The 26,708-nt window shown below is 39.1% G+C and overlaps 1 protein-coding gene across 1 annotated transcript in view; it reads right to left on the minus strand.

Annotated features, from left to right (window-relative positions):
* LOC149289335 (pro-epidermal growth factor-like) overlaps positions 1 to 25,965 on the minus strand; it is a 41,177-nt gene extending 15,212 nt beyond the window's left edge. Inside the window, exons 1-14 of the mRNA XM_089490727.1 lie at positions 25,815 to 25,965; positions 20,310 to 20,509; positions 19,360 to 19,541; positions 18,188 to 18,424; positions 16,503 to 16,724; positions 13,499 to 13,614; positions 12,951 to 13,073; positions 9,552 to 9,671; positions 8,839 to 8,959; positions 8,163 to 8,304; positions 5,692 to 5,840; positions 4,313 to 4,420; positions 3,719 to 3,942; positions 2,528 to 2,695 (exon numbers count right to left, since the gene is read on the minus strand). Of these exons, the coding sequence (XP_089346853.1) occupies positions 2,528 to 2,695; positions 3,719 to 3,942; positions 4,313 to 4,420; positions 5,692 to 5,840; positions 8,163 to 8,304; positions 8,839 to 8,959; positions 9,552 to 9,671; positions 12,951 to 13,073; positions 13,499 to 13,614; positions 16,503 to 16,724; positions 18,188 to 18,424; positions 19,360 to 19,541; positions 20,310 to 20,509; positions 25,815 to 25,965 (2,263 nt within the window). The remainder of the gene's footprint in view (positions 1 to 2,527; positions 2,696 to 3,718; positions 3,943 to 4,312; positions 4,421 to 5,691; positions 5,841 to 8,162; positions 8,305 to 8,838; positions 8,960 to 9,551; positions 9,672 to 12,950; positions 13,074 to 13,498; positions 13,615 to 16,502; positions 16,725 to 18,187; positions 18,425 to 19,359; positions 19,542 to 20,309; positions 20,510 to 25,814) is intronic.
* Positions 25,966 to 26,708: the final 743 nt, after the last annotated feature.

The raw sequence follows: 26,708 nt of genomic DNA on the forward strand, positions 1-26,708 counted from the left end.
CTCCTTTGAAGCAAACTTTTTTCTTGTGCTTTAATCTTTTATTTAGTCAAATCAATAAACAAAAGGTCCCTTGACCTTGAAAGGGGGCTCCATCGAAAAAAGTTTTTCACTTAATGGTGGGTTTTATTATGGCTTGCTACAGCCTTTATACTACGTATTTATACATTTCATTCCGCTCCCTTGCTCTAAGGACAAGATGATGTTCCCCTTTTTATCTCTCGTAGCAATTCAGCCAAATATCAGCTTAATCGCTGGAATCTTGCTACGCTCACAGACCGTGCATTAGTTGAGACAATTCCTACGAGGCCATCGGTGTAATTCGAATGGAACTCATAGAATTCCCATAGAATTTGGCGAGTTTTCAAACTCAATATTTTGCTTTGGCGAAAAGAATATAGAGCAGTATTTACTGGAGGCATCTAAAAGATATCACGCAAGGCCACAATAGGGATTTATCTTTCGCATAGGTCAGATATCACAGTGCCTTACAATAGGTTTGATGGATGGTATAAACTGTTCCAACGGTGACTCTATACTATGAAAATAGACAACAGTCTGGCCACCATTCTTAGTAATAAGCAAGCGCTAATGCCAAGTTCCATAATGTCAATTTTGGTCAAATTAATGATGGCTTTTAGCAACTGGAGTACTGTGATTTATTGAACTTTCTCGATACTAGCATATCTTTGGTTGACAGCATTTTACGTAATGTCACAAATGTTTGGCCCAAACAAAGTAGCTTGATAAAAACCTCAAATGTTAATAGTCAATGGTAATAGTGTCTATGTGATCGCTATAGCTCCTTGTTACTACTTAAATAGGGAACATGAATGACATGATGACAATGGGGATTAGGGTACATTGTATCATGCCATCTTTTCACCCAGCTGTTGTTAAAGCCGGAGTGCAATTCCATGGTTTTTAAAAGGACAGCGGGCTAGCGTTGAGGACAGCAGTCTGGAATTTGGAAACCTGAGAGCTTGTGTGCCAAACTCGTTATCTGTCCAAGATAATACTAAAAAAACTGCCATTTGCAAGATTTTTTTTGAATGGGAAAAAGGTTAGAATGTACTTACCATAGTGTATCCATGCATTTAAATGTGGTTTCTCGACCAGTTAAAAGGATATTATTATTTATATCGTTAGAGGCTACACAGAACCAGGTAAAAAAGAATACATGGGGAGCGACCGGTGCAAAGTACGTAGGGCTGGGGCTAACAACTGCTTAGGACAGATGTAGGAGAGAAGTCTTGCCTACTCTTCATAAAGTCATTTTTTTCTGTTGTTTTCCTTGGTTTATTTGTATTTTGTTTTTTTAAATATGAGGCTCCAATAAATCTTCTCATTCGGGGGTTCTCATAAACCTACAACCATCCCTGTAACATAACTGTTGTGGGACCTATTCCAAATTACAAATGAAATTTAAAAAAAAAAATTAAAAAAAATTAGTTGCTAAAATATTCTTATTTTTATTAACTGCTAAATATGTTCTGCAATGGGATAAAATCATACGAGGAACCTGCTCAGAACGGCTAACAAACCATTGGAAGTGGGGATGTAGTTAAAGAGGAGTACATCAACAGTAACCAGTCTGTATATACATTCACATCAATTTGAAGGTGGGTTGACAGGTATCAAGAATATGAAGGTGTAAAAGCAAATCTATTCTTAGTAATAAAGGGAACTGCTGTGCAAGATGAATAAGGGCTTACTTGTGACAATGTGACAGGGCTCAAGCAGAGAGTACATATTCAAGTATAATTCGACTTATATGAGCAAGGTACCCTTCACTGGTTTCCTGTGCCCAAACTAGAATGGCCACCACTATGTGGATGCTAAGCAGTACAGAGTAATAAGTTGGCGCTTAATGACTAAATAACATGACCATTAAAAATTATTTTCTCATGAGAAAACCGGTTTGGAGTTGTAAGTTTTCTCTGTCTATCAGCATTTATGAGTTTTATGTGGCTTTTTAAATAGTCTGCGAATTTGTCAAGCCATTATATTAGAAGCCAGTAGAACTGCCACAATTATTTAAACACACAACTGACTACTTAGTTTGTTTTCTTAAGTTTTAAATAAGTCCAAGCTTTGATGCAGAAGTAAAGGAATCTTCATAACATCCTCGGCAAAGTTGATACTGAATATTTACTTGTCACTTTAAATCCAGTACAGAATGCTGTTCTGCTAAATCAATACTACATGCATTGTCCATTCCAAAGACAGGAATACTAACGAGGTTAATTGCACGCTAAGTAATCATAAACTGGTACGGACAGATATAACTAAAGTAACAGTCCAATCTGTAGAAAGACTCCATTGGTTGGTATGGGGATGGGCACCAATTTATTTTTGCCCTTAAAACCCTTTTTATATATAATGCCATCATTAAAAAATGATAAGTGATGGTTAAAAAGAACAGGAAGAGATGTATTCACTCAGTTATCCTCCAATTAATTTTATATAGATTAACATGACATATACACAAAAGAAATAGTTACCTAACACACGGCAATGGAGAGATTACCTGGCTTGGTCAAGGGGTGGACAACCACAACTGATGTCGGCCTTTGCATATTTCCGCGTAGGTGTACCACACTTTTGGTGTTTTTCTTATCCATTCTTGTTATGGATGGCTGAAGCCAGTCTGTGAACCAGATATGATCCTCAAAAACCGCAATAGCAAAGGGGTGCCCTGAAAAATAGATCCACAGCTAAACCAATGCATCAACAACACATACATACTTCTAAAAACAGACCTACCCCATTGAAATTGTCGGATGGCAACAACAGCATGGACACAAAAAAATAAAACATTGTATATACTGCCAAAAAAAAAAAAACCCAGACGTTTGAAGGTAATATTGGATACAAAAAATGTGCAGACAGAGTCATTTATTCCAGGTTCTGATGGACCTGAGGTATCCAAATATCCTGATATGTTTGCAGCTCTCAATGCCTAAAGGTCAATATCCCTGTCTTAAACAAACCTCTTTACAGTAAAATAAAGAGAAACCATTAAAGAAGCAGACAAGCTTTTTATCAAGCATTTTTTGCATCAATTATTTTTTTAATTATTATTTATTTATTTGTATGAAGACATGATATTCTGCAGAGCTCACTATGGGTAAACAAGACACAATAAGCACACATAACAATTTAAGCTTACAGAAACAAAAGGTAAGGTGGGCTCTTGTCTAATGAGTTTACAATCCAGAAGAAGGTAGGGGTATATTACAGAAGGGGTTAGAGTGCATGTTTGAGGCGGACCAGTCACACAATTGTATTTCAGTTTAAACAGTGTTTTTTCTATATTACTAGACAAATGTACAGACTGAAGAGCAAGAAGATGTGGTGGAAGACCCCCACCAGCAGGAGTAAGGCTAGATAAGGGGAAGCAGTGGTTTTAGGGAGGAGGGGAATTAAACTGATGGTTGATTGACTTCCGTAAAGAAGTGGATCTTAATGTATTTTTTAAGGACTGGAGCCAAGGGGAAAATCAAAGAAACTACAGGAGGGCATTCTAAGAGATAGGGACAGTCTTTGAAAAGCCTTGCAGGTGAGCATGAGAGGTAGCGATTCTAACAGATGACATTGAAAATCGTCAGCAGCAGATATTTGCTGTATATAAATATATACTGTATTTGCACTTTTTTAAGATTCAAATCATTTTTTCTGTTTAAAAAAACAAAATATTAAGACTATCCCAAAACCTCACCTACTTCATTCTGGGAAATCGTGCGTCGTCCTGAGCCATCCAGATGCGACGATTCAATGACAGATCTCTTGGTGTCACACCAATACAGCTGACTGGTGAGGAACTCAACCGTAATCCCACTGGGCCGCACCAGGTCGGTGCTAAATAGAACCACCCTTTCAGATCCTTCCAGATTTGAGCTTTCTATTCGGGGTGAGGTTCCTATATCAGTCCAAAACAATTTCCTAAATGAAATAAACAATGATATATAAAATACTTGATGTTTAAAGACTATGGCTGCATTCTCGAACACTGTAAAATGAATTTTAGTTTGCTTTTATGGAAGAAGTTTGGGGCCATTTTTTCCACACATAAATTCTGCAGAGATTCTTGAATATAAAAACCAAATATTTTAAGCTAACAAGTGTCGCTGGGAAACATGGTATCAGTCTCAGCTTCATTTCTGCATTTGTCAATGTGATTGGGTGAAAATGCCCTTTTTTTCACAAAAGCTTTCAATAACGCATAATAAGTCTGGGTTGATTAATTGCCACAAAACAGACATGTTTTTAGAAACAATTAAAGTAGCGCATATTTTATATAATTACTTCTTACTTAGCCATGGGATGGACAGCAATTCCTCTTGGCTGATATGATCTGTTTTCCTGAATAAGTTTTTCTCTGTTTTTCCCATTCAGATCACTCCTTTCAATTGATGATTTTCTGTTTGCATTAAATGATACAACTGATCAGTGTACACACATTATAAAACAAACATAAATAATATATTATATTTATTTATTTATTTATATATAAAACCCGTATTCATTGTATGAAATACTCATGGCGGAAGAGACAGTGGCTTCAGCATTATGTCTATGGTTTGGGATGAACCACTTTCTCACAAATAGTTGGAAGTAAGCCATGATAAAAAATAATCACTACTATTTCGGCCGCCATGTCCCGTACCTGCAATGTAAGTCTTGCCACGCTTTACTGATTTTAACTTGTCAAGTGAGATATAAACATAACTTTACCCTTTCAGTGTGAACCTTGTACGTGTTTGACAAAAAACCATATGTGGTTGACAAAAACAGTCAGGAATAGTGCAGTGGAGGCTACTGGCAGCCATATTACCCCCTCCCAGTGGAAGTCTCACTCATTTAACTGTAGGCATTAGAGGAAAGCCTTGTGTTTACAGTTAAATGTGCAGGCTCCCTCTTGGAAGAAAAGATTAGTAGATTAGTCACAGACAAATCAGTAGCTTCACCAATAGTAAAAGTTACATGTGATAACTGCCTTTAGCGATAGTCCAATGGAGCAGGCAGCCTAATATGGCTGCTTGCTATCCTGGAAACGCATTGTGGGGAAAAACAAGTATTTAGTGTTAGCCAGATAGCTACTACTCCCTCCTGAGACCCCTCATCTACACCCTACTTAGCTTGACATGCCACACAAAAGACTGCAAATCCTTTAATCAGCCCTGTCACTTTTTGACAATACATTGTTTTTTGCCTTTCATGGTGTTCTGCTACCAACATTTCTGGCATTTTTGGCATAGAACTGCTACATATCATAACTTTGTTTCATTGCATTTCCTTCCTTAAAAACAAGAATGCGGGTAAAAGCACGATGAACAGGTTCAAGAAAATCTCACAGAAATCAACTTATTGGAAGGGTTTGGAAACATAATCTGAATATAGTGATTTAGCTTGAACACTTACGAAGAGTCATCTGCTTACATCTACTTTTTTATTATTATTATCTATTTCATTATGCTTTGAGGGAATGTAACAACAATTGGCACACGGCAGACTTAATTGCAAATATTGGTTACACTCAAATTATTACATTCTTGCTGTTGATAACTAGATAATAAATAATCAAATCACATTTACAACAATCATGGCTGTCTCAGATCAAATAAAATGTAAAAAGCAAATTTTACAAGATCAACTAAAAAATAAATGCATTGCTGGCAATGAAATACATACCCCCTGTCAGTCCAGTACATTTTTCTGTTGATAGCATCAATGCAAAGACCCTCTGGCATTTCCAAAGTTTCAGAAATAATCTTTTCACGGTAACTGCCATCAATATTTGCACTCTCTATCCACTTCAGAGCTGTGTGTGCAAAGTAAATCTAAGAATAAAAATTGTGCGGATATATAACGTGAAAAACTCGCTGCATCTCATTTTGGAATATTCCTTATGACTTATTAATTGTTCACGTAAAACATAGTTGATTTGTGGGCGAAGCCAAAAGGTAAGTGGACACTGAAAAGCACAATTGCAACAAGTTTGCTTATCTGGTGGCCGGAATATAAATTACCAAAGTGTTTACCAATATATTCTGATACATCATTGTTCCATTCCCATTTTTTGGGGATACAGAAACATGTGTACATTTGTTATTCTATAGATGGAAATGAAGAAAATAAAAAAAAAGAAAAGAATGTTATAGCTGACAATAAAATACAGTCTTCCTGGTATTATCTTGGCTAGTTTGATAAAATCAGATAGGAGCACCCTCTTGTGGTCAGTTAACATCACTACACCTGCAGCAACAACTGATGTTTTGTGATTAAAGATATGTATGCTACATTACATTACATTTATTTATAAAGCGCCGGCAGATTCCGCAGTGCTGTTAGTCAGTAGAAAAATTTAGAAACACATACAATAAAAAACTGGTGCAAAGGAGAGGGCCCTGCTCTTGCGAGCTTACAATCTAGTTGGTGGTTGAGGGGGAAGTGAGACAATAGGAGAGGAGTGCTTGGATGGGGATGAGTTTTTTTAGAGGTTTTGAAAGTTGCGTATGAGGCAGAAAGAAAGTTTGATGGCTCAAAGTATGCAGAAACCAGGGAAGGACCCGCACCTTTTGGCTTAGGGAAGGGGTCAAGCAAAGCCAAGTGCCCCCCAGCCCCTTGCCCCTGTAGGTGTACATGTACACACACTCTCAGACAAACATTGACTCAAACAATCTTTAGTGCTGCTACTGTGGAGTCACGAAATACAGCATTACATGACCCCACTGCCTCCCATGGCGGCCAGCCTGATTTGCGCCAGATCTGCTTGAAGAATTTGGACCAGCCCTTGAGGCAAATGCACCCCTGAGCCAGCCCACTGAGTGTGCACACTGCTTCTAATTAGTGGATTTGGCTATTTCAGCTACACCCATTGGTAAAATCAAATACACAGTCAAGCAGTCTCTACAAATAAACATTTGCCGTACAATGACCCACACCGCAGAACACAGTGACTATCGACATGTCAAGTATTTGAAATGAGACTGAAGAGGATAGTAACAATGTACAGCTTTACCATCTGGAAGTCTGACCACACAGGGCTTGGTGGATGCCAGAACAAAGTTGTCTGCCTGACTGCATAGGGCTAACTGTAAAGTCTTCTGGAGGAGCAATAATGGTCTGGGACTGGCTTTTATGGTTTAGGCCAGTGTCCTTATGTCCAAGGAACATCTTACAGCATACAATTACATTTTAGATGTTTCTGTGCCAACTTTTTCAACTATTTGGGAAAGAGCTTTTGAACTTTTACTGCATGGACACGGCAATGTCCTCATGCACAAATCAAGATCCATACAATGGTTTAGTGAGATCATTGAAAAAAACAACTTTACTGGCTGGCACAGAGCTCTGACCTGAATCCTATGGCCCACATTTTGGGATGAATCAGACAACTGACTGCGTGCCAAGTTTAATCAACCAACATAAGTGCCAGACGTTATTAAAGCTCTTCAGGCTTCTCCCAGGGGTCCCAGAGTGCTATCGGCCCATTGTACAAACACTATATGGACAAAAATATGTAGATACAGGTAGAGTATCCCTTATCTGAAATGTTTGGGACCAGAAGTATTTCAGATAGGGGATAATTTCGGATAACGGATCCGTCTTGTTGTCTGTTGGTCAGGCTTCCCCAGAGCACTTCTACTCCCTTTTCCAGACCAGAAGTGCTCTAAGGAAGCGTTTTGGGTATGCGTGAGAAGCCTGGACGATGGAGCGGACACATTTATCCGAAATTATCCCTTATCCAAAATACCGTACTTTTGGTCCCAAACATTTTGGATAAGGGATACTCAACTCAATAACACCATATCTCAACAGCCTGTTTCTTAAAGACAGGCAGCTCCTTTTATTGTACCTTGGACCCCAAGGTGACCTGGAGAAGTGGCGGTTTCCATGTATGCTGACCATGTGCAAAAAATTGTAATGACAAATGATGTAGAAGCAGCTGGGGGAGGCATTAAATAAGATGTGAAAGTCTCATTTGCTAAATCCAATAACCAAGGAGTGTCTGCATTGATGTGCATGCAGTAAAATATATTGGAGTCCATGCACAATTGTATTTAACATGAAAAAAGAGCTGGAGTGGATCATTAATAATACATTTCCCTTTGCTAAAAGAGCTATTTATAAAGCAGAAATAATAACAAGTGATAGATTACCCTATTGTCAACGGGGTCATAGTCAAGGGCAAAGACTCTCCCCATCTGTGAATCAAAAAGACTTCTGTGTTGCGTTCCATCAAAGTTCATACGCCGAATGTCATGTAGATTTGAGTAGATCAAGTATGGCCGTGGACCTGTACTTGGGGACAGAAAATAATTGAAAAAGTATTAATAACCTGAGTAATAGACAAAGTAGCTTTTAACAAGGGCTTTATTTAGTTTACTCTGTATGCTCTCACCTGCCTAATGAATAGAGAAGGAGTAATCAAATAAAAATGTAAGGTTTATAGACACAACCCCAATATCAGGAGAATTGACTCTTTAGGGTGTAAATTCTGCAGCCATTGACCTGTCTAAATATTTGTTACAAAGCATGTGCAAACAATTTGTTATTATTGTGCAAAAATGGTATGTTTCATGTATTTGCTGTTTGCTAGCTGTGCCCAATGACGTACCAAAGCTTAGAAACAAAGTAAATACATAGGGAGGGAGCTCAACAAAGCTTGCAGGGGGTCCTTATATTGTGTAATGTCACTGTATCTACTGACCAATTGTAACTAATAGGTAGGTCTCCATCTTTTGGTCTCCAGCAATTTCCAGCAATCATGGAAGTTATAGCTCTACAATATCCGAACATCCCTGTTGAAGCCTAAGAATAAGTTACTGACCTAACGCCAGACAGCGCTTCTTATCCGGCTGCAGCTTGTACCCAGGATAGCAGTCACATTCCCATAGGCCAGGTCTCAATGTGACACAAATCTGACTGCAGCCACCATTATCTGGTGAAGAACAGCCTGAAAAAGAATCAGTCATTTAGTGTACAAATACTGGTACTAAGGAATTACCATTTACCCCCTTACAGTTTGTTAAAGTTTTCCCCTTTCCTTAAGACTCTAGCAGATATATGTAGGAGAATTCATTAACAAATTAAATTCTTGTCTGCTAAACTTTGGCATAATTCACGTTGTAATCATGATGAACCACGGGTGGCACAAGCTAAAGCGTCTAGAATAAGCATCCAACACCCATTTCTTGGTTTCCACTAGTACTTTGGATGAAAAGATTAATTGACAACTGCATCACCTACAGGCCTAGACTGGGCATCTGGCACACTGGGCAAATGCCAGGTGTGCCACTGTCTGACAGTGTTCCCTACTCACCTAATCTGCTATTCCAGGGCAAATTGGACACGCAGGAGTGTGCAGCTGTGACTGGATATGCCCGGCCGCATGCTACCTGGGCATTAAACCATAAAGGGCAGCATTGTATATAGAACCACATGATTTGTTAGTGTTATATGAGTGATATTATTAAGAGGTGCTAGGAGCCCAGATATTCCAGATATAAAAATCATTGTTGAAGCTGTTGTAGCTGATTTCCATATACCTGTACATGTTTTTCCATCATCTGCGAGCACCGACCCTTCTGGGCAGTAGCACATGGGCCCTCCAGATGTTTCTATGCATCCATGGCTACAGTCACTAGGATTCATGCAAGGATTGTAATCTATATGAATAAAAACAAAACTTCTTAGAAGCCGCCGCATCTTTCTAAAAATGCATATGTTAGCAAGGAACTTTCAGTGTCTCGTATTAATCTCACTTCTGACATGTTTTTTAATTTGAGTTAGAATATTGTTCTGTTAAGATCTTTTTTACTGGTAAAATAATTAATAACATACCTATGAAACATTAGCAGAATTAAGCTGCTTAAGCACAAATTTAATGTAATGAGTATCCTTGGGGGTTTTTTTGGGGGGGGGTCCCCCGGTTCCCATAATCATGATGCCTAATTCAAAAAGGGTATTGCTAAAGACATTATGACCAGGTGGTAGCAGGTAGCAGTATGTATATGGCCACATGTGACATGGTATATCGTGAACCACCATCTACACCCATTTCATGTCTTTTTTATGAGGAGGTCACCACTGTATTTACTAGCAACAAGAGTACTACCTGAAAGCTTCTAGTCTTTAACCTGCCTAATAGATTATGAAGATGGTATCCATAGAGTACATGACTCTGGACATAGTCTAGACCAGTGGTTCTCAACCTTCCTAATATTGTGAAATATGTGTTTTCCGGTGGTCTTAGGCAACCCTTTCACAAAGGGGTCGCGACCCACAGATTGAGAACAGCTGGTCTAGACTAACCTAAAATCCTGAGAGGTTACCACTTATTACTCTTAAGATATCACGGGCAATTAAAAATATTTACTTGGTAAATAATGTAGGAACACCAAAAAAAGGTATTTGTTTAGTTATGCAGCAAGAGGTTGGTTAATGATTCAGCACAAGAAGCATTTGGACTATGGCTCCATCATCTAACGTACCCCAACTCTGACATGTAGCAGACCAAACTTTAGAATGAAAGCAGCTCACTAATGCTGGAAACCAGCTTGCCCAGAAACGATAACTAGGAGCCAAAGATGACAGTAATTCAGTAATTCATTAAACACAACTAGACACTTCTAAGTGATTTCATTCGGATGCCTAAGGTTTTTGGTGTTTTAGTTCCAAACAAAAATACTCGTACCTTCCCTGGTCTTTTTTCCCTTTTGTACATGAAGCAGTTACTTTATAACAATTCATTAGATAATGTTAGTGGTATAGTAGACATGGCTTGGAATGGCAGTGAGTTTTTTTCTGTTGCTGATGTATACACTTTAGGTTTTATTGTTGTTATTGTTTTGTCTTTGTAATTATACGAGGCAGTTTCTAATTTATTAACAGGATGAACCTTTCAACACATCCATCTCTTTGTGGAAGACTGGCTGCTTTTGTGAGCTTCTCATTTTACATGTGGCATCATCATATATCTGATGCTACTGTTACTAATTCATTTTCACGTAACAGACGTTTAATAAAAATGAAAGGCAAATCTTTTTTTCTTGGAAATACCTTCATTTGCTATGTCTACTGCAACTACCCATTAACATTCTGATTGACAACTTTAAAATGTTCCTGTAAATTTAAACAAACGGCAATTAATATAACCGCCCAGTAAAAGACAATCATAATGACTCTACAGCTTTGAACTAATTTGTTAAGTAATAAAAACTACAGTTATTGGGGGAGTGCAGCTGTATACTTACGGCTATTTAAAACAAAAAGCTTAATTATGAACGCAAGCATGTCCGCTGAATGATTCATAATGGGGTGTTTCACCAAAAACAAGAAACTCCAACTTACTTAAAAATATTTAAGCCTTAGGGATATGAGGGGATATTTTAACAATGGCACAGTATCCTAAATTGGGATAAACATCTACAGATCAAAGTGCTTTTTGAAAAGGTCTGTTATAATTTACAACATAGTAACTGGTACTTGGGGTCATCCTGTAGTAATGCATATTAGGAACTGGATTCCCAGAATGTTATGTGCAAATTATCAGATTAAAGTATATAAACCCATTTTGGGAAAAATTGAATTATTACTAACAATACTTTAAAATCACAATTGACTCCTATTATTTTGGATTCCTATAATAGATTCAGCTAGACCTTGAGATGTATATCTTCATGTCTGGGAAGGAAGGTTGCAGAAGTGATGGTGTTAGAATGGTCAGAATTCAACAAAGACTCCCCCCCAAAAAAAATCTGGTAAATGAACAAAATCTCCCAATTAGGACAACCCAGAAGTAATTTGCCTCCTTGCCCCCAATGTGAGTCATCAAGACATGGTGAGGATGGTGCATCAGTATCATTCACCCTATGAAGAGTAGCTAAAATATTTAGAAATAATAGCAGGCAGATACACATCAGAAAAAGTTACAAGAGGAAAGAGAAAAATATAAATTTATCTCATATGACCCAGTACATGAAGCACATAAAACTAGCACACACTGTATAAGCAAAGCAAGGTTTAAGGAGACATAATGGCTAGACTTCTGCATTCAGATTCCGATTTTAATGAAATTTGCAAATTTCGTCAATTTGTGTGAATCTTTAAGGCCAGATCCCCATGAAATGGATGAAAACGAAGCAACAGGCTATGAATTTTCATCTTCTCTGCAGATTACTTTCGCTTCAGTGTCTTGCAGCTTTGCTTCTGTGTCTGACATCTTCTTGTTCTTCTCTTTTCTCTCTTCATTCTTCTCGCTTCTTTCTTCGTATGCATCTCCGCAGACATAACTTCCCAGGTAAAACCAATTGGACGTCAACGTAAGCTTCATCATTTTACCCTAGGATAACTTGTGTAAACTTCCGCCAAAATGGTGGAGCTTCCAGTGACGTCCTCTAGCACGATTGGAGGATCAGGGGAGAGGACATCGCTGAAACTGCCGCAATTTTGTGCTACTAAATGCGCTGATTGGAGGATCGGGGGCAGGGGACGTCACTGGAAGCTCTGCCATTGTGCGATACAATAACCTCGTGTAAGCTTCCACCAAAATGGTGTTACCGGAAGCTCCACCATTTTGCAATATGATAACCTTGTGTGAACTTCTGTCAAAATGGCGACACTTCCGGTGACATCCTCTCATCCAATTGGAGGATTGGGGGAGAGGATGTCACTGGAAGCACCATTTTTATTTTATGTGGGCGTCGGACAACAAATTTCATTCCTGAATTTAAAATGGCCCCTGATTTTTGTCTGAAACAAAATGGGCATGTGCGAATGGGCCAAAACGAACAGAGCCCATTTGCACATGTATACTAGTTGCACATGTCTATTAGTGGCCTTCAACAGGTAAAAAAAATGATTGTAAACTGTTGTTTCAGTATATTTTGTAATGTAAGCAGAACACTAAAATCTTTAAATATTAACTATTGTTTTTCAATACTTACAGTGGCACGTTTTGCTGTCAGAAAGTAGGATAAACCCTCTAGGACAGGTACAATAATAAGACCCTGGGATATTTTCACAGCCGAGCGTGCACCCATGGCTCCACATGGCACATTCATTAGTATCTAGAGAAGGAGAACAATTATAATCATATAATCACAGATATCATGGAGACTCCATCACATTAGCATTCCCCATTATGTAAAAATAGCAGTGCCTCTCAGGATTTTTTTTTTCTATAAAATGTAACTCACTCTGTAAACTGTAAATATTTACTTATAACACATATTGATGAAAACAAAATTAACTCAATGATGCCTTTTTTTATCTAGTGTAGTTAATACACTTTCAACCAGTGTATTATTTCTTCCAGCAAATACCATCTTGCTTCCATTGAACGTCTTCACCTTAATAATCTTTATAGTTTTGATTTAGGTGCAAGCTCGTGTTGCTGTTGTATATGTTTTGCTTGGTGATTACGCAGGATCATGAAATAAAAGCTTTGTCCATGACTAGCTGAACAGGAGGTGCCTGGTTTGGATCTTAATACCTTCACAGTGTTTCCCATCTACGGAGAGTGCAAAGCCTTCCGCACACTTGCACTGCTGTCGGCCAGCAACCTTCACACAAACTGCTGAGCAAGCATTATTTGCCAAACTGCAAGACCTAGACACTGAAACCATAAAACACATTATTTTATAAAACCGAATGAAGATATTGAGAGCATGTTATTCATGGATAGCAAACCCATTAAATACAGTGTATTATGCCAGAGAGTTCAAACCTCATATCTTATCCAGTCTTTGGTCAAGCCTTAGTCAGGATAGCCATATTCCTAACCCATGTATGCTTTAGTTCCCTTATTGTATTAACCTGTAGCATGGAGTTCACTATAGTTGGTTATCACTAGACTTGGGCACCAGGGGGCTCTTCGTGTTCGTCTTCGTGCTCGTCTTCGGCAAAAAAAAAAAACCTTCGTATTCCGCGAATATTCGCCTGGTCCTGTCTTCTCTTCGGGCGAATATTCGCGGACATTCTTCGTGTTCGGGTTTTCTTCGTTTTCCCCGGTTAAGGGGTTAAAACGGGGTTAAAGCCGCTCTGGCGCCAGGAGTTTAAATGTCCGTATGAGCAACTCTATTGGTCGTCAGCAGGGGACTCGTCTGCCATTGGTTGATGGCAGACGAGCCCCCTGCTGGCGACCAATAGGGTCGCTCGTACAGACTGTTAAACTCCTGGTGCCGTAATTGTCCGGCAGATCCCGCTGGTCTCCCTGTTCTATCATTTATTAACTGATAGAACAGGAAGACCAGTGGGATCTGCCGGGTAAGTTGCAGCATTGGGATTTTAAAAGTCTGTACGAGTGACTCTGTTGGTCGCTCGTACAGACTTTTAGCCTCCTGGTGCTGTAACTTACCCGGCACATCCCACTGGTCTCCCTGTTCTATCAGTTAAATGTCCGTACGAGCGGCCAATAAAGTCGTTCGTACGGACATTTAACTGATAGAACAGGGAGACCAGTGGGATGTGCCGGGTAAGTTGCAGCATTGGGGTTTTAAAAGTCTGCACGAGCCACTCTGTTGGTCGCTCGTGCAGACTTTTAAAACCCCAATGCTGCAACTTACCCGGCACATCCCACTGGTCTCCCTCCCTGTTCAATTAATTAAATGTCCGTACGAGAGAACAATAAAGTCGCTCGTACGGACATGTAACTAATGGAACAGGGAGGGAGACCAGTGGCATCGGCAGGGTAAGTTGCAGCATTGAGGTTTTAAAACCCCAATGCTGCAACTTGCCCTGCAGATGCCACTGGTCTTTAACTAATTGAACAGGGAGGGAGACCAGTGGGATGTGCCGGGTAAGTTGCAGAATTGGGGTTTTAAAACCCCAATGCTGCAACTTACCCGGCACATCCCACTGGTCTCCCTCCCTGTTTAATTAATTAAATGTCCGTACGAGCGAACAATAAAGTCGCTCGTACGGACATTTAACTAATTGAACAGGGAGGGAGATCAGTGGCATCGGCAGGGTAAGTTGCAGCATTGGGGTTTTAAAACCTCAGTGCTGCAACTTACCCATCAGATCCCACTGGTCTCCCTCCCTGTTCAATTAGTTAGGGGTTAACTTTGTTTTTTAAAGGGTTAAGGGGCCGTGCAAGTGAGCCTATTGGTCGCTTGCACGGCCCTTTAACCTATGGATTTCCGCTCCCGTTAACCCCTTCGATGCTGTGTTAGATAACGCAGCATCGAAGGGGTTAACGGGAGCGGAAATACATAGGTTCGCTGTCAGGGGTTACAAAGACCGTGCGAGTGAGCCTATTGGTCACCTGCAGGTCCCTGTAGGCGACCAATAAGCTCATTCGCACTGCCCTGTAACCCCTGACGACGAACCTGCGGATTTCCACTTCCGGGAACTGCCTCGAAGCCGCGAAGACAAGGTAAGTTAGAAGAGGGGGGGAGAATGGTAGACGAAGACGAAGACAATCCCGAAGATCTTCGTGGTGTGTGTCTTCGTCTTCGCCTACGTTTTACCGCCGCCGTCTTCTCTTCGGCGTGTCTTCGGAACGAACACGAAAACGCACTCTTCGTGTTCGTTTCCATGTTCGCCCAAAGACGAATGCACAAGTCTAGTTATCACATAGTTTTTGATTGGCTTCATCTGTTCCAGTCTGTTTATTGCCTCTAGAGCGTGATTAGTCTAAATGTCCAAAAAAGCAAGGTTGACTTCCAGTAAGAAAGTTTTAGAATTTTACCTATGCATTGTGCTTTGCAAAATAACTATAGCATACACATAGCTGTGAATGCTTCTGCAACCAGTGAGCGTACATAGCAGTATAGAACCTGTGAGTGCACGTTGCAGTATAGAACCTGTGAGTGCGTGTTGCAGTATAGAACTTGTGAGTGCGCGTTGCAGTAGAACCTGTGAGTGGGTTGTATGCACTCCAGTAGCATCGGTGAGCGTGTCTTGCAAAAGAACCTGCAATCTTACTCCTTGACCACACGGCAAGGACTACTTATAGCTAATAAAAAAAAGAGGAACCTTTTTACCACAGGGCAAAAGAGACAGCTGCCAAGGGCCTGAAGATTCTCCCAGCCCTATGAAAGTTAAATACTGCTCTGCCTAATCTTATTATATATGCAGGTGATGTATATGTGCATATAAAATATTTAAATCTTATAGACACTTTATTGATGAGTTTTGTTGTGCTGTGTAGTGTGGAGGGATGTGTAGCAATATAGCAGATGTTTGTGCCATGATTTGAAGGACCATTGATGTCATGATGGATGCAATGTATCACACATTGCATCCATCATGACATCAATGGTCCTTCAAATCTTTCACATTTGTCTTTGTAGGGGTTAATGAAAAAGCAGGTGAAAACATGAGGTTTCTACATGAACTTCCATCGGTGCATTGCTTTACCTTTTTGTCTAGCACTTTGAAGCACAATATGTTTCTCACCCTTACATCACAATTTGGCAATTAAAAGTGATTGACAGTTATTATTATGACATGACATGACTACATTGAACTGTTTTTATATCCAAATTGTTGACTCACCAAAACTATCAGAGGTATCAGAAGTAGATGAATATTGTAGTGCTGGCACCACTTTTATATGCCCAATTTCTAAAACGGATGGAAACGGTTGTAAAATGATGGTAACAGTGTCCTTTCCCGTATGTTTCTCAATTCTTCGGATGGAACCAGATTTCCACTCTGAATAGTAGACATGATCAGAGAAAAGTGAAAGCCCAAAAATGCTTTGTCTTGAAGAACTAAGAAACGGAAAGGGAAATATTTACAAAATATTCAAAGTGTTTGGATTATTTGCATATATTAAATACACATTATACAGTATATAAAGTTCTGTTCACACGTGGCTATCCAGAAAACTATGGTGAAAAATACTTCCCAACTTCCCAAGGAGTCATGTATGACAACATCATTAATAATTAAGCATTTTCCAGACTGTGGTAACATATCATAAACTGGCCACATTTTGGGAGTTTACACATTACAGGTGAAAGCTAGCATCTCTTACAAATCTTTATCCTGAAGTTTTTTGTATTTTATCCTTGACACAAATTACTATTTTCTGCAATTATCTGTATGTAGCCTATTATTAGAAGCAGCTAGCATAACTGATTGGGTTTATTCACTAAGAAGCTGAGTGGTCAGTTGAGATAACTTGATTGACCAGACTAAACCGAGATAGCATGTTCTTGCATGCTAACATAAAAAAAAAAAAAACTTGATTTTCGGGCCCACACCTGAAACTTAAAAAAAATGAACATCCCCACATCATATATTTATATATAGTCAATAAATAACTACTCACGTAAGAATAAAAATAAGACCCCCAGTGACGTATTCTGACCTAGGCCAACTATGCCTAGGGTGACAGGTCCAGGGGGGCGGTAGCCCCTCTTTGGCATAATAGGGAGCCTCGGGGCCAGTCATATCCCAATAGTAGTAAGGACAGGGGCACGGAGAGGGTGGCAGGGGTTGCTGCCCTGGGTTAGGCCTAGGGCATTGCCGAAGGTAAATATGTCACTTTATTGACCATCCCTCAGAGTAAGGATAGAGGGGTCCATGTCTTTTAAGTACTTTAACCACCACCTTCTCACTCCAATGGTCAGGGGGGCTGAAGGCATAGAAGTCCCAATTTTTTTTTGTAAACTTTAACCTTCTTGTCTCACTGGGCACAGGGTGGGGTTGAGGAGGAGGTTCAGGACAGGCTGTTTTCCTTCCATAGTTTATATTGTTATTAATAACTTCACTTGGAGCTTAGTGAATATACCTCACTGTGGTTATAGTGAAAATGAATAATTACATTTAAAAAATTTGACTCTGGCACAATGATTGAAAAGTGGCCCCAAAAGTGGTCCCATAACCATACCAATGAATGAAATTCTATGGTGATAAGACCACTATTCAAACTTTGCAACAGAGAGAGTGAAAAACATCTAGCGATACGATACACTCACATTACGATAAACATTCACACAACAAACATTCTGAGCACCTACAAAAGTGGGACTTCCATGGAGGAAAGAGGGGTGGAGGGATTCGGGATTCTCGAAGAAGGACTGTCTCTGCTAAACAAGGACACTTGAGAGAAATACAAGACCTCTGACTCAGTAATGGACCCTCATGGATGATGTGCACCCATTATGTTGCCTTCTTTCACATCCATTCAATGAGACATATTTTGATTTAGAAATATGACCAGACTTACTGTCCTAAATACTTTACTGTAGTTGTCGATTCACCATTGTAAGTACAAGACCAAATGTTTAAATCCCCAGTTTCCCTTTTAAATATGATCCAGTAGATCTTCTTGTCCGTTAGATCCAGTGTCAGGCTCTTTATTTCACCCGCCATTTCAATAACAGATGTCACATTATTTCCACTCAGATTTGCTTTCTGTATGGTAGCCAGACCCTGAGGGTCCTCAGAACACCAGAACAAACATCTGAAAACAAGAAAATATAGTTTTACCTTTTAAGGAGTGATTCAACATATTGCTTGGAACCTTGGACAGTGGTAACCAAGGAGTCTAGAGTGTTCACCCATTACTGTACTGACACTTTAAGGTAAGCTGATGTAAGTATGGCCAATGGCTATATATCCATCTTAATACAAAGAAGGTGGCCAAGCATATCCAGCCACTTTTGCCCGGTGTGCCAGATGGCCAGTCCGGGTTTTATATCAACTCATTAACTTTTTTCACTACTTGATACATCGATTGTCAAATATTTAACCATGATACACATGTTCTCCAATATTCAGAATGACCAGTAGGGGTCAGGTTTATTTCAAACACAGTCCGTTCAGTCATAATTTATAGTGACTTGCTATTTTACAACAAAATGTATCTATGTCTATATCTGTATTATATATATATATATATATATATATATATATATATATATATATAAATAAATATAAATATATAATATATATATTAAATGTCTTTAATTAAAGCTGACACCTTGTATTGGGCCAACGTGAAAGCAGATGATGTTACATAAGGACCTCCGAGGTCACTTCTGAAGAATGTGATATATTTTATGCGCATGAGAGGATAGATAGACAAGGTTAAATATGTAATAGTTAACTAATACCCTGCAGGAAAAATTGCGAGTGAAGCAAATTCATTAAATTGCCTGCTCACAACTTGCCACATCTTAAGACTTCATTAATTAATACCCTAGTAGCTATTCATACTTCATATATATTTATTATGTCCCTGAAAAGACAGGGATTCATCAATACGAAGAAATAGTTTTATGTATTATGACCTCCTAGCAATATTAGTTGTCTGTAAAATAAAGTAATAACCTGCAGTTAATGATAAAACAAGGTAATTGAAAATATACATAAAAGTTAATGCAAAATATAATATACCCTTCCACTGGATCAACAGCAATGAAGGTGGGATTAAATAAACCTCGCAGAAGGATTCTTGATTTCTTTCTGATCATGTTCATCCATTTAATAGTTCCTCGCTGAAGGTTTGACCAAAAAATGAGATTATGAATCCAGTCCACTGCAAATCCCGCAGACCCTTTCCCTACAGCGCGCAATCTCTGGGAAAAAAGGACACAGTCAGATCCATTTTACAACCAAATCGTGTATACCGTGTTTTCACATACTTTAGAATAGTTTCGTGAGCTTTTCCTAATATGTTCCCACTTGACTAATTTCAAGTCCCTGGACCTGTCTTGGGTACTAGTTGTATAATCAGTTTAATTATCAGGTGTTGCAGGTATGCTATTTTAGCCACCAATATCAGTAACTAGGAACTGTATATTAATGAGAAACTAATTATAAGTATTATGAAAGACAGACATATCAATAACTGATACTGTAAGAAGTGGGGAAATAGTCGCAGCAAGTTCCAGGACATAATTGTTATAGGGAAAAAACATTCAAGTATATTTCTACCTGGATCCCCTAATGCACACGATAGGTGGTCTATTACTGATTTTTGTGGACACGATATAGACAAAATGGGGAGCAGCTTCTGTCCAAAATAAGTGAAGAACTAAGCAAGAAAAGAGATAGCACTTAGCTACATCTAATTGTAGATGCAAGGCAAGTGCTAACGCTCAAACTAATGTCTTACGCTCAACCCCTGCCCATCATTATTTTTATCTGGGACTGGACTCTGTAACGTCTCAACGCCTTATAATCTTTTTAGGTCTCTGTGAGGGATTTTCTGTCATATGCCAATAAAAGTGATAAGTATGTGATGGTCATATCTCCCTTTTAGGCATTCATGAATCCAGGTCTTATTAATAAGGTTATGAAAAGAAAAGGAAAAATATAAAAAAATAATAAAAGTGCAATGTTACCTCACGCTTAGTGCCATTCAGATATATTCTTTCAATAAAACCTCTTTTACGATCAAGCCAATAAAGCCTTTGTTCCTTGATATCAAAATCCAGCAGTACTGAAGATCCTGTTTTGGCCACTACTTTTCTGAGATTAGTCCCATCACTGTCAATGCTAAAAATGTCATTTCCATTGTTAAAGATCAAGAATGGTACAAGAGCTGAAAAAAATAGATATAATTTAATACTGAACAGATTATCTACAGAAAGCTAAAGAGAGCATATATCCCCATTAGACTTTCCCAGTAATCATTCACAAAATTGTTATATACACCCGAAGACTTGTAGCTACAGAGGGCAGCCATCTTGGCAGTACTGACATGGACATTCTTACTTTAGATGCAATAAAAGTATCCCTTACTACTACGAAGCATATTGATTATGTGTCTATTAGTGGATCTCATGCATGAACATTTTCCGTTTTAAAATAGAATTTGAACATTCCTTTGCAAAAATTATTTTAGTTTGAAGTGTATTATCATTTGGCATGTTACTATTTACGTAGAATATATATATATATATAATCATTATACTATACTTCTCTGGAGACAGCTGGTGTTGCTTAAATTGTTTGTAAAGTTTGGAGAGAAGAAGCACAGCAGTGGAAGTACATTGCCACTTTTTCACACACATTTCCTACTCCATAAAGTAAAACTGTCCCTTAATTTTACATCAAATAAATACAAAATGATTAGACTGACTGACGAAATAGTACAATCTCTATAGGCAGTGTTAATAAATGTATTTTGTTACAGTTTGCAAAAAGCTGTGCAGGTGACAGTCCTGATTTACGTTATTATCTGATTTGTACCACTACTCCACCCTAGATTGTTTACACCGATCAATATAGTGCGAGAATAATAAAGCTTCTCTAATCAGAGGTGCCTATGTTCACATGCAGGGGTCCATATTTTGAATGATCCATGGGCTATTTACTAGAAACCATCAGCCTTGACCAATGAGCCTACTTACCCAGAGCAACCAAGCCTTGTGAAGGCTATAGAGGAATGTGCAGAAAAGGTTCTGAAGCACACCTCAAGTAAGAAATATGAAAACGTAGACAATGTCCACATTCCAGCTACGGACAACCACTCCTCCTGTGATATCTACCTCTCAACTCAACAGAGCAAACATTTCATTGAGTTAAGTTCATCTTGAATATTGAATTCACTTGTTATGGCCAAATTTGGCCATATGTTGGGAACATAACAGAGATAAGGCTATCCTACCTAGAAGTCGAGTCTAAGGACCACTAAAGGTATGAAGACTTGCGACACATAGGGACTTGTGGACCGAGTACATGGACCAAATGGCTTTTATCTGCCGACAGATTTTATAGGGGTCATGTATGAGATAATCAAAAGGGAAGAAACATTTCATTGATTGCTATGGTGATAAGAATTTGCACGAAAACCATTTTGTACATAGCACCCTCTGTTTCTAACATAGCTTATAAAGTAGTGTGGGTATAAGGCCTTGAACTCTAGCTGCACCGAACTAGAAACTACTTAGGCTCTCCATAGATTTACATTGAGAATGACACACCATGACATTTTAGTGCCCTATGTATCCCGGCAACAGTGGCATTAGAGAGGCCGTGATCTGAAACAAACCGGCTTAGCAAATACAAAGGGACTCTGCAGCATCGCGTCAAGCTGCTGTGAATGTAAGAATGGGGAGCTCGGAGCGGCGATGAAAAGCTCCTTTATGTTACCTTACACGTAATGCGCTAGGGGAAGGAGTGAAAATAATGAACAATCTGAAATCTTGGCAGCTCTAAATGCCACTGTAGACAAACAGACATTTTGGATTTATCTGAAAGCTTGAGAAAGACCGCGAGCTGAACATTAGTATGCCAAGCAGGAAGACACCAAGGGGACATGAATGTTAAGTCATAGCTCCAGGAGAGATACCGACAGACAAAGAATTTGGAAAGAAAAGTTTATTTTCATGTTTTGACATTTGTGAATATCAGACATAAAAGCAAATATTAATGTATCTAGCATGTTTAAATGTTACGATTCACTAGCTATTGCCAGGAGATTCCTCAATATACACTTAGTAGCTTTTCAGCATGACTAACAAAGAACTTTTCAACATTTCTTAACATATCTCAAGATTGTAAGCTTGCGAGCAGGGCTCTCTCCGCCTAGTGTATCGGTTTGTCTTAGTCTGTCAATTCTCGTCTTGTCATACCCCTTGAATATATGTATTGTATTAAGCGCTGCGTAAATTGTTGGCGCTATATAAATAAAAGATAAAATAATAATAATAATATTCATAGAAAAATTCGATCTATCTATCTCGTGGGAGGCTGTTCCGCTTACAGTATTTACCACCATCTCAGTAAAGTAAATTATGTTAACATAGTAAATGTTGCAGTGCGTTTGTTACCTGAAAATCTAGTGTGTCTACATACCTTATTTACTAAATGAAGAGGACTGCTGTAAAACCCTACATAAAATGAGCCACATACAGAAGCTCTCAGTGGCAATTAGGAAACCCTGGTAAGTTTGTTTCTGAAAAGGGTTGAAAACGGCCTTTGATAATGAATACCAAACAACGTGAGAACTGTGCGCCTCCCCAAAACTTGCATATTTGTAAAATAAATTTGTTATATGGTATATATACTAAAAAATAACTTTAAATTCAATATTCTTTAATATAATATTTTCCTTATAGGCTACGCATAGAAATTATGGTATAGGCTTTTTTAAAGATTTTTTCCAAATCCTTTTTTTTTTTTTTTAATTCTGACATTCAAAAATTTACCTCTATTTAGACAATGTATTTCTCTCTTTGAATAAAATTAATTAAAATTCATGAGCAGGTAGAATTAAACTTAGAACATAGAATTTGACAGCAGTTTAGAACCATAAAGTTGTTCTGGAGTTAGACCTGGGACCAGGGATGGCCTTAGGCCATCATACGCACAGAGATATATACTTATCAATATGGGCATAAAGTAATTCTCACACACCCTTAAACATTGGCAAACTTAAACTGACCATCAAACCCACATATATATATATATATATATATATATATATATACCGTATTTGCTCGATTATAAGACGAGGTTTTTTTCAGAGCAAATGCTCTGAAAAATACCCCTCGTCTTCTAATCGGGGTCGTCTTCTAATCAGACCTCAAATAGAGTCTGATTAGGAGACTAAGATCCAGATCCCCCGCACCGCTGCAGGGGACCTGGATCCTCCTGTCTCACCCCCCCCCCCATCATACACACACTTACCGGTGCTTCCTGCTGTATTGCCGGGGCAGCGGGTTGACGTCTACGCGATCCGCGTAGACAACGTCCGCTGCAGCCGGAAGGAGGTGTGGCTAGCAGCGGGGGTTGTCTGCGTCCGTCGCGTAGACCTTCCCCGACTGTCAGAGATCTCTGATCTCTGACAGCCGGGGAAAGTATACGCGACGGACGCATACAAACCCCCGCTGCCAACTCCACCTCCTTCCGGCTGCAGCAGAAGGCGACGTCAACCCGCTGCCCCGGCTGGAAGCACCGGTAAGAGAGGGCTGAGAGGGGAGAGAGGGGAGAGAGGAGAGAGGAGAGGGGAGGGGGGGAGAGTGTGTGTGTGTGTGTTAGTTAAATGGGGGCATAGGGCATTTCTGGAGTGGCGTTAAGGGGGCATTTAATAGAGCACTCTGCCTCCTGAAATGCCTTATACCTCCCTATATGCCACTCTGCCCCATAATATGCCTTTTAACCCCCTAAATGCCAGAGTGGCATATAGGGGTATAAGGCATTTCTGGAGGCAGAGTGCTCTATACAATGCCTTTTAACTCCCTTAATGCCACTCTGCCTCCTGAAATGCCTTATACCTCCCTATATGCCACTCTGCCCCATAATATGCATTTTAACCCCCTAAATGCCAGAATGGGATATAGGGGTATAAGGCATTTCTGGAGGCAGAGTGGCATATAGGGGGTTAAAAGGCATACCATGGGGCACAGTGGCATATAGAGGGTTAAAAGGCATATCATGGGCCACAGTGCCATATTGGTGTGGCAAGCCTGGGGGCAGATGTGCGTAACTGGGGGACAGGCTGGAAAATACAAGAAATAAAAACAAAAAAAATATTTTTCTCAATCATAGCTTTTATTAAAAAAAATAGTTTACATGAATTAACATTTACTGGTAAAACTTTTTTCCTTTAGGGTCGTCTTATATTCAGGCTTTTTCTTTTTTCCTAAGTTAATATTCAGATTTTGGGGGGTCGTCTTATAATCAGGGTCGTCTTATAATCGAGCAAATACGGTATATAGTACTCACTACTCAGTGAGTACAACCTAATCACAACGACCATAAGGTGCTCCTTTGTCTTGAGGCCTTTAAGGCCGGCCTCACCCGACACTCTCAGACCCTTAAAATAGAAACCTTCATTGTAACCCTCCAAATTAAACCATTGGTGATAGACACCCTGATCACAAACTGAGCTTTAATCTGCATTAGTTGGGTACAGAGAATCTGGCAACACTATGGACTAATACTTTTGTAACAAAATGCAGCATCCAAGAAATTGTTACTTATGTTATACATTCCCTCAATCATATGCTTTCCAGAAGCAATTGTCATTTTGACACAAAAACAGTTACCGATAGGTTGTTTATGCAATAGAAATGAAAAAATACCTATAAAACGTTTCTTTGTTGTTTTTATATAATTAACCTTTTTCAATGCCCTCCACATATCTCCTACCTGTAGTCGAAGCGTCTATTGGCTTAATCAACAACCATCTTCCCCTTCCAAGCAAAACTCTCCAAGTCCCATGGAGAAATGTATATTTTTTGACCATTTAATGTCGTTCTGTATACATTATGGTAATCCTCATTGAAGAAAGTTTACTGTTATTTCATTTTGTTTACATAAACTTATCTGCAGATGTGGGGGCTGCCATTGTTGTCAGTCATGTGATATTCTGGTTGACTTTCCCTGCTCAATCACCATACTAAGCCGATTGTTTATGCCAACACCGTTCCTCCATAGACTCCCACTAGTCGGGTGATTGCATTTGAGACACTCATTTTAAACTGATACAAGTATAAAATAATTTGGTGTGAGTTCCCATTTAATTGTATATACAAGACTTCCATTAAAGCGAAAAGTCTTGCATTGCAGAGGATGTTGCAGATCAATCACAGACCGTCACCAACACTACGAATTGGAGAATTAAAATCAGAATACCAGCTGCATCCAGCTGCAACATCATCTCCTATCACCATCTGCTGCACAGAACACAAGTACAGGTTGATTCTTAAAGGAGTAATTTCCAACTTTGGAGCCATGTACTCTAGATATTGAAAGAGCTGACACAAGGGCTCTGGTACCCTTTTGTGTTTGTGCCAGCACTGCTCTCCTCCAAGTCCTGGTTTCCCAGTGCCTACCAACATCCTTCTGTTCCTGACCTTATGCATGTTTGACCACCAATACCTCAGATCTCTTCTGACCTTTTTCTGACCACTGGTTCTGCTTCAAGCAGCCAATCAGTGATGAGAAATTCAGGATCATGGAGGAGGAGGGCAGCTGCTGCTGCAGGGCAGCCTCTTCTGTGTTAGGTAAGTGCTTTACTTGTTTTAATTTTATTTTGGAAGAATGCATATTGAAGTGCTCACAGTGACAGTGACATTTCCCAGCTATTAATGAAAAAAAGCCACTTATGGGCAGGACTTTAATATAGTCCAATTTTTTTTTCATTCAAACAACGTAATGTCCTGCAGTGTCCTTTAATTTCCTGAGAAGTGCACTTTACTTGCTGGTATCTGTCTGAATCATTGTTTCTATGCTGCTGTCACAAATACCATATCACCAAAGCACTGTTTCACTTAAGAGCAACATTAATTGCACTCTCTAGCATGTTAAGCAAGTAAGTAAGAAAGTACATCTGCCTTTTTATTCTTTCTTTAAAAAAAACTTTAATCATGTCTATGGCAACAATCATTCAGTGCCTGCTCTTGTGTCACAAGTCACAATTAAGTGCGAAAAAAAATCTGGGAAGGAACAACACTGATGTTTCTAATAGTGTAAATTAAGCAGAGTTGGTAGAACAACGCCTTTAATGTAACTTCCCATACCAGAAATGCATGTATCATGACAGTAACTGTCTGCCTCCAACCAAACATCAAGCATCCATAAGCAAGCAATGGATATGAACTGTGATAAATTGCCTCCACACGCATTGATCTTAGTGCATGTTCAATGTTCATCCCTGTTGCACTCCAATGGTTAAAGCTCATTGGACTTTCAAAATAATGGTTTTAAGGTTTTTTTTATTACTGTTACACTCAGTCAATTAAGATCTCATAATGATTTTTTCCCCTATTTGTTAGTTGGAATGATTTGGC

The sequence above is a fragment of the Sceloporus occidentalis genome, unplaced genomic scaffold (assembly GCF_023333645.1).
Source record: "Sceloporus occidentalis isolate IW3139 unplaced genomic scaffold, rSceOcc1.0.p SCAF_46, whole genome shotgun sequence".
Taxonomy (NCBI): Eukaryota; Metazoa; Chordata; class Lepidosauria; order Squamata; family Phrynosomatidae; genus Sceloporus; species Sceloporus occidentalis.